The sequence below is a fragment of the Fundulus heteroclitus genome, unplaced genomic scaffold, assembly GCF_011125445.2.
Source record: "Fundulus heteroclitus isolate FHET01 unplaced genomic scaffold, MU-UCD_Fhet_4.1 scaffold_426, whole genome shotgun sequence".
NCBI classification, from domain to species: domain Eukaryota; kingdom Metazoa; phylum Chordata; class Actinopteri; order Cyprinodontiformes; family Fundulidae; genus Fundulus; species Fundulus heteroclitus.
The window spans coordinates 33343-41894 of record NW_023396842.1 but is presented as its reverse complement, the minus strand read 5'-3'; the positions used below and the strand labels follow the sequence as shown (position 1 = coordinate 41894).

At 42.0% G+C, this 8552-nt stretch overlaps 1 protein-coding gene across 1 annotated transcript; it reads right to left on the bottom strand.

Moving 5' to 3' along the window:
- Nucleotides 1-3720: 3720 nt before the first annotated feature.
- LOC118560391 lies at nt 3721-8092 on the bottom strand. Its single transcript, XM_036131367.1, has 3 exons — nt 6849-8092; nt 6722-6794; nt 3721-6644 (listed from the first exon to the last, which is right to left on the bottom strand). Exons 1-3 carry the CDS (start codon nt 6854-6856, stop codon nt 5601-5603), a joined length of 1125 nt encoding a protein of 374 aa, XP_035987260.1. The 5' UTR covers nt 6857-8092; the 3' UTR covers nt 3721-5600.
- Nucleotides 8093-8552: the final 460 nt, after the last annotated feature.

Genomic DNA, 8552 nt, shown 5'->3' with positions numbered 1-8552 from the left:
AAATTACAATATAAAAGCTTTTACTCTGTTATTATTTCAGCTGTCATGAATTCATTGACAAACACAAGCCAAACGCAATCTAATAGCATAACTGAATACACCCCAACGCCTCTGTTTGCTGTAATGCATAATTAAGCTCCAAACTAAAAAACTTTATCCCCAGTCCCAAGTATTTCCTACAACCCTGGAATATTTTCTGTTTAAGACACGTTAGCATATCTCAGTATAATAATTTAATTTGGCCAGATATTTAATGTTAAAAAAACAAACTTAGTTATTTAAATCTCTCTTTTACTTTTACCTTTTTGTTAACCTAGTCCATGCTTAAAAATGTCATTTGAATTACGGAGCTGCAGTTCTCCCAAAACAAATGATCATCTATAAACCATGAACAATAATTTTAACCGAATTAATTAATTCACACAGAAGAACGTTTAGTTACAAACGACACATACATACGTACAGTTACATACAGTTGCATACATACAGATACATAGAAACTGACAACATTCAGACAAACAAACACACGCAGGCCTTTACTTCTGACAGGGAGGAAGGGCTGGTCAGATCCTAACGACGGTTAGGGCAGCTTCTTTCAAAATGCCCTGGGTAACCACACGTCCAGCACAAGGGCATATCATAATCTTTGGTTGGTCCCTTTCTATGATTTCTGTACTGCTGTGTATCTCTGCTGGGAATTTGTCCCCATGAAGGTCTCTGATACATCTGAAATGGGACATCTGGAGGGAGGGATCCCACAAACTGGTCTGAACCAAACACAGGTGTCGGGGCCATAACCATCTGAGCTTTTGCAACATTCTTCTTCCTTCTCCTCCTTTTACTTTGATTGTCTCTCAGCTGTTTTAGCTGTTCAGCTACGAGTTGTTGTTCTAAGTCTGTATATCACTGCTAAGTTGCTTCATGTTTTTTTCATCTATATCCAGCTGATGAACCAAAGCAGCCATCCATTGATCTAAAGGCATATCATAACTCGCAACCATTCTATACATGTTCTGCTTAATATCCTGTGCCTGGCCCTTTAACATTGCTTGTGTAAAGAGTTGCTGCAGCGTGACTGATAACGGGCAAGAGCCCGTCTGGTCTTCCCTTACTTTCAACATTCTGTTCACATATGCTAAAGCCGACTCCCCTGCACAACGTGTAGTGTCATTTAAAAGGCCAGAATCCGTACTTACCGGATAAAACACCCTCAGTGTGCTCCAAAGTTGCTGTGCTACTGGGTCCAGAGGGGCAGCTGCTCCTAGTTTGTCAGTTCCAGCAGAAACTTCAACCGCATGTACCTCTTGTGGTTCCAGGTATGCTGATAAGCTAGTCCTCACATCACCAATAGCCAATACATACCCGCTTAAAGTCTCCACGAATGCTTTGATCCAAAGGTGCGCCCCTTTTCTGGGATCAGGGAACATGTGCCTCAGATGAACGTTGTCAGCACATGAAAGAGGGCTGTAACCAGCTGCATTCTCCTGTCCTGTAGCACTGTGAGTCTGAAACAATGGCAGTTGCACACTTTGTTTCGTTGCAGGTAAAGAAAGATCAGTTTTGTTAGAATGCAGATTATATCTGGGACCCTTTTCCTCCCTGTAATCGCGTGTGTCATCGATTTTCATAACATCTGTGTCATCTGATTCTGCAGTTTTAAGAGCGTGTCTTACCACTTGTTCTATCGCAACCCGTAGCTGGTCTCGTTTGTGTCCCTCTAACCTACTTTTTCCATGCATCGGTCTTGCGTCACAGCTTACCTGTCCCCCACATAATTCCATACCAGGCACCTGCACCGAAGGGTCTGATGAAGTCACCACACTCCTGGCCTTGGATAACAGTTCTGCACTATCACCACACAGATTGTTTTGCATAACAGCGGCTGCACCAGAAGCAGACATGTCTGGAATAACAGGAGTTGTGTACTTATCTTCTTGTTTGAAAGAAGATGATTCCCTTACCCCCTGCAGATTTTCACTCTCTTGTTGTTTGTCGAGGCCTGAGAAGCAAATGCTGAAATAATGTTCAGTTAGTTTTATCAAGCCTGCTATTTTGATTTCCTCTTTTTGGCATTTTTCTCTAGCAATCTCACCTGCATCAGCCGTTTCTACTTGTGCTTGGGCTAGTCTATTTTTTAACATTTGCAAATAGTAAGTGCACATTTGGGCATCGGGTGGAGGTCCTTCTGTATCGCCAAAAACCCAGTCTCTCCTCATTTTTTCACACCACTCCTCAAATAGTTTTAAATGGTTTTCAGCATCTTTGTGTGGAAAGCTTGCCATTATGCTCCCTTTTCCTGTCTCCAGCAGTGTTCCTAAAGAACCCCCCTGGAGCTCATTTTCTACCTGATTCTCAGCCATTCCAGCACTCACACGTTTTGGCCAACCTGCTGGGACAGCGTCCTGACCCCGGTCCAATGAGAGCTTATTTTTTATCTCTCAGACACCAAAACTTATTTTGTTCCTATGTGCCTTATTATAGTGTTTTTACACGGCAATTTCAATGAGCCAGTGTACTCAGGATGAGCAGGTTATATGTCACCTGAACAGGTGCACCCTTACCCTTCACTTCTAAAGGCTCAATGTAGTAACGTGTCTCACACACACACACACACATACCCACACTCTCTGGCCAATCTTTAGTTAACTCAGTAGGTACCTCCGGTCTCAATCTCATACGCGCTCGTTTTTCGAAAAAGTTTGCTTTTATATAACCGCAAAAACGAAGATTTTTATGTTCGTCCTCGCGGAAAATAAGGGAGCTCTAAACCCACATTTTCTAGGCTACACGATGTTTTAGAAGCCACGCGTGTTCTCAGTCTCATACGCGCTCGTTTTTCAAAAAAGGCTGCTTTTATATTACCGCAAAAACGAAGATTTTTATGTTCGTCCTCGCGGAAAATAAGGGAGCTCTAAACCCACATTTTCTAGGCTACACAATGTTTAAGAAGCCACGCGTAACGGCGTGCCTGTCAGAATGGCCGCTTTTATGCTACACACAGAGGAACACGTATTTTCCTCTGTGCCTAACAAGGGGACCTTTTAAACCCTAAATTCTCAAGGTACACAGTATTTTCAGAAGCCTGGCCAAGGCTTCCCGGACTTTCACCTCTGTGACCGCACGCAAATCCCAAGTTCTTATCGACACGTTTGCAAACAATTATCCTCAAACCTTTCTCTGCCTTTAGGAATACAAAAAGTCGGCCCTCCAGGAAGAAAAAGACACTAGGAGATGAATGAAATCTCCTTACCTTTTGTGCGGCCGCAGGCTGTGTGTTTTTCTTCCGGAATGACGTCCTGGCCGGAAAACGGAAGGTGGTACGCCGCCTTTTGGGAACCGGGCGGAAACACCAATTTGTTACTGTTTCACCGTGCCGTGTCTACGGTGAAGCACCCTCGGTGGGCCCAGTTCGTTTTACCCAGTCAGGCGACCCCCACTTACTTTACTACCTTGAATGTAGGACGCATAAAACAGACAAGTATGCTTTTAGTTATATTTTATCTAGGTAAAGACAGAGAAATAGTTACAGTCACACCAGCGCTGATGGGCCCCTGATCGGCAGGCGGCCTCGAGTGCTCATCACACAAACATTATAAAGGGATCTCGGGACACACCCATACAAGGGCGGTACACATCCAAACTGTGACATCAGCAGGGAAGCTGTGTCACCTCCGGGGTGGTATCTGATAGATATGTGCCAATCTTTTGGGTCAGTGCCATCTAAGTGTGCCATGCAGTTCTGGGATAAACAGCTCGTTCCACTTGACCTTGTTGATATCCTAACATGTGGGATATTCACAGCTTCTCCTGTTCTGCCACTATTAGGATCTTTAGATCCATCTGTATATATAATTATACTATTTTTAAATATTGCAAAATAATTATTAACTATAACCCATTCTGGAGTCTTTCCCTTTTTAAGAAGTTTCCCTAACTGTAGATCAACTTCTGGTGTGATAAATAGTCATGGTGGAATTGGTGACTGTGGAACTGTAAGACTGTACTTGAACTGAGTCAACCCCAAATTGTGAGCTTTGATGTCCCCAATCCACCCAAAGCTGTTAGAATTAGATTTATGATGCTCCCAACAGTCCTGTAGCACCGTCTTAGTTGGATGATCATTATTATGTCCCTGTAGATTTACCCAATACACATACATTAGTTTCAATCTTCTTAACCTTAAAGGAAGCTCACCAGTTTCAACTTGCAAAGCAGCCACAGGAGATGATCTAAAAGCTCCACAACATACGCATTCATCGTATTTCTCTTTTACGAAAACCACTTTGAAAAGGACAGATAAAATTTTTACTTTCAAGAAAATATGATAGTCTATTTGTTACAATTCTCTCCATTGTTTTCCCTAATTGAGATGTAAGAGCTATAGGCCTATAGTTTGAAGGGTCGGTTGAATTTTTACCTGGCTTCAACACAGGAATTATAACAGACTGTTTCCATGCCGCAGGAATAACACCCGTCTCCCAAATCAGATTAAACAGTTTTGAAATAACAGTAAGAGATATATCATTTAAATGTTTAAGCATTATATAACAAACTCCATCTTTTCCTGGTGTTGACTGTTTAACATTAAAAATAGCTTTTTTCAGCTCATACAAATTAAAAGGTGTATCTAAATCTTGATTTGTAACCATTCTCTTGTTGGTGACTCCTGGATTGTCAGCTAAAATCTTCTCTTTATAACTTGTTATATCTTCAGATAAATTTTCTGAAGATATAAAATGTAATGTTTCCGCTAATAACTCAGCTTTTTCTTTATTACTAACAGCTATTTTCCCATTAAATTCTAGAACAGGTAAGGAAAAGTTCTTAACACCATTCATTTTCTTAAGCACATTTTTTCCTACAACACTTGAAAGTAATTCTAAACAAAATCAAATACAACATAATGTAATTCAAAATGTTTTATTAACATTCAAATGAGAGGTATGAATCACCTTGCTGCAACTCAACTCCTACACTACAAAATATCCCTTTTTTATATGTATATAAAAGTCTTAATATAAAAATGCCAGGAGCCTATGTACAATTGAACAGAGACACTTAAAAAAGACAGCAAATGGAACACAGTCTCGGGGTCAGAACACAGGACCATTAGAGCGAGCTAGAACAGCCTGGGACTCAACAGGACTAAATCCACAATCAGAGCATCAGTCATTCTCTACAAATACAGTAGGCCTCTACAACTACTCCACATTCCAGCCCTGAAGATTGCAGGGAAAGATGAAGAGTTGTTCTCTACGTGTGGTCCCTCCACGCCTCTTAGGTTGAGGCAGCTTCTTCACCACATCTGCTTTGGTAACATGTGCCACATCTTTTTCTTTAATAGCAAATGTGGGTCTCTCCCACACTTTTGGTATTCCCTGAATTTTTCTAAGGAATTGGGTAAGAATTTCATCATTCATTCAATTCAACTTTTTCAACTATGCCAATATACCAGAGGTTCCTGTGTTTGGTTGTAAAGTTAATCATGACAAAGTCACCCACAGACAGATCTTTGTTTCCTGGATCACTTCTTTCATCCTCAGAGCTCTCTTCTTCATTATCAAATGGGACAGGGACATCACTCTCCTCAGAGCTGCTAACTACGATTTTCCGTTTGGTTGCTTTCTTTTACTGTTTTCCCTTTTCTTTGCTATTTTGCTTTTTCCCCGCCAGTTTCTTTTGTCTTTTTTATAAGCCTTTTCAATTGCCTGCTTCTCAGGAGTATCAGTTATGATGGCTGTCTTCACACGCTTTCGTTTGGTTTGTGTTCTATGGGGACATTTGGGAAGTGGTAGTATTTCACGGGGAGACACATATCCAGTTCGGCTGGGAACACGTAGCACATCTGAATCAGCTGGCGAGGCACATCCATGTGGGCCATGCGCAGTGAATGGATAAGCATCAGCGGGTGATTTATCTGCAGCTGGTGGTTCGTCTGCAGGTGGATCATCTGCAGGGGGTGGACCATCCAGATCATCTGCATTGGCAGGCTGCAGCTCAGGGTTTGGCCGGTCTAACACCATGGATGGTGCAAACGCTTCATCAGGGAAAATGTCTTGGTTATATGGGAAAATCCCAGTGGACCTAAATCCAGAAGTGATGTTACGTGGTGTCACTGCTGACATGAAAGCCTCATTCACAAGTCCTGCAGTCTGGTAGATGGAGACTGTTTTGCCAGGGTTAGACCTCATCCACCCATCAAGAGCACGGCTGTATTGGGTCTTGAACGGGCCATACACGGTCACGTCGAGAGGCTGCATGCGATGGGATGTGTGGGGTGGGAGGGTGAGCAGAACAATTCCGTTGCTCTTGGACATTTCTATTGCCTTGAGTGAGATGTGAGCTTTTAGATTATCCAGGAGTAGCAGCATGGGACGATCAGGGGTGCAGTTAGTGTGCTGTATCAGGTGATCAAGGAACTCAGGCCAGATGTCTTCATTCATCCATCCCGTTTTGGTGGCGGTACCTTTGGCTCCTGGTGGTGCTCCTGTCATGAAGCAATCCTTAAACTTGACTCTGGGGAAGACAAACATGGGAGGTATGGCATTCCCAGCAGCATTCACTGCACACACCACAGTCACCAGTTCTCCTCTTTCAGCCGATGTGACAGAACCAACTTGCTTTTTTCCTGTCTCCGTCACAACCTGATCAAATAGAAAGTTTAGAATCAATGGCATGTGCAACCAGTATTCTACTACTGGTAATATGCCCTCTAGTGTACCTGCTGTGGCTTTTGTACCGTAAAGACACCTGTTTCATCCACATTGTAAATCATGTGTGGAGGGAAGGCATGCCTGTTGGCAAAGTAAGAACCTTAGCATTTGCGACTAAATAATTAATTCTGTCACCTGTCCATAACTACAGCCAGATTGTCAAAGAACTCCCTGACTGTAGTTTTATTGAAGGCTGTAGCTCTTCCCAGGGATGTTGCCTCTGGAGTTCGGAAAGAGAGATGGCGACGTGCTAGGAAGCTGCAAAACCAATCTTCACCTAGAGTAGACAATTCATTATTATAAGATTTAGCTGTGTGCCAAGATCAGTTGGCCTTAATTAACCTACAGAATCATGGGATCTCTTGCACACCCTAGCCTACCTGCACATTGTGTCTTTGTCCAATTGTCAGGGACAGGGATATTTTTCCTTTCTGCATATTCAAAGGCCAGTTGATGGGACTTAACTGGAAGAAGGCCAATGAAACTAGTTGTTTCAAGTGTTTGGCACGCTCCTCCTCCATCTCATCTGTAATAATTCTCTTTGCCTCAGCTACTGCACCCCAGGCTACCGATTTTACTTCCCCTTTCTCTTTTTTCTTTATGAATCTTAAAAGACTTGACTTGTCAATATTTCTATCCCTTGCAGCTGCTCTTAGAGACTTCTTTCCTTCCTTGACTTTAGCGGCTGCACTCTCCATCTCCTCGAGGGGTGTTTTGCCCTAGGTTGTCTTCCTGGTGTATTTCCTTGGCATGATGGCTTTTCTACAATGTTTATGACATTTAAAATAAAAATGTAACATTACATATTAATTAATATGTAATTAATAGTAATATTACATTACATATGCAGTGTAATATTACATTAAAATATGTTTACAACTAAACTTAACCTGTGCCTCATGGTGGGGGTAAAGTAAGACACTGTATCACATTACCCCACAGACTTTGTCTCAATTTACCCCACCTCCACCATTTTTAAAAAAAAAAATGACCTTTCTTATCAATTCAGGTTAACCTTCAGCTAGCACCATCACATGGTTTTATATGGTGGTAGTTCATCAACAGGTATGATATAAGTTTTTCTACTAGAATCAATTTGCTTTGGCACAACAGTTGATTAAGTTGACACCAAAAAAAATTTACTTTACATGCAAAAAACATTTTGTTGGAAAAAACATGCTTACCTGAGCAAAATGAGCTTCTCTCCTTTATGGCAAAGGGGAAATGGGAGGAGCTTGGAAACAAAATGGTCACATGGGCACAAATGTGTTCTGTTGCCTAGATACAGGGGTTGTCTCACATTACCCAGTGTCTCACTTTACCTCACTCTCCCCTAAGTGCTGCGTACTGGCGTTCTCTTTCAAGTCTGATCTTCCTGTGTTCTTACCGAGAGTACGGTTTACTGGATCAATGTGTGCTTCTGTGCTTTTTTGTCTCTCTTGTTGTGTCTCTGCTCTGTCTTCTGTAACCCCCAGTCGGTTGAGGCAGATGACCGTTCATACTGAGCCTGGTTCTGCCGGAGGTTTTCCTTCCTGTTAATGGGGCAGTTTTTCTTCCCACTGTCGCTTCATGCTTGCTCAGTATGAGGGATTGCAGCAAAGCCATGTACAATGCAGACGACTCTCCCTGTAGCTCTACGCTTCTCCAGGAGTGAATGCTGCTTGTCGGGACTTTGATGCAATCAACTGGTTTCCTTATATAGGAACATTTTTGACCAATCTGTATAATCTGACCCAATCTGTATAATATGATTGAACTTGACTTTTTAAAGTGCCTTGAGATGACATGTTTCATGATTTGGCGCTATATAAATAAAATTGAATTGAATTGAAATTGAAT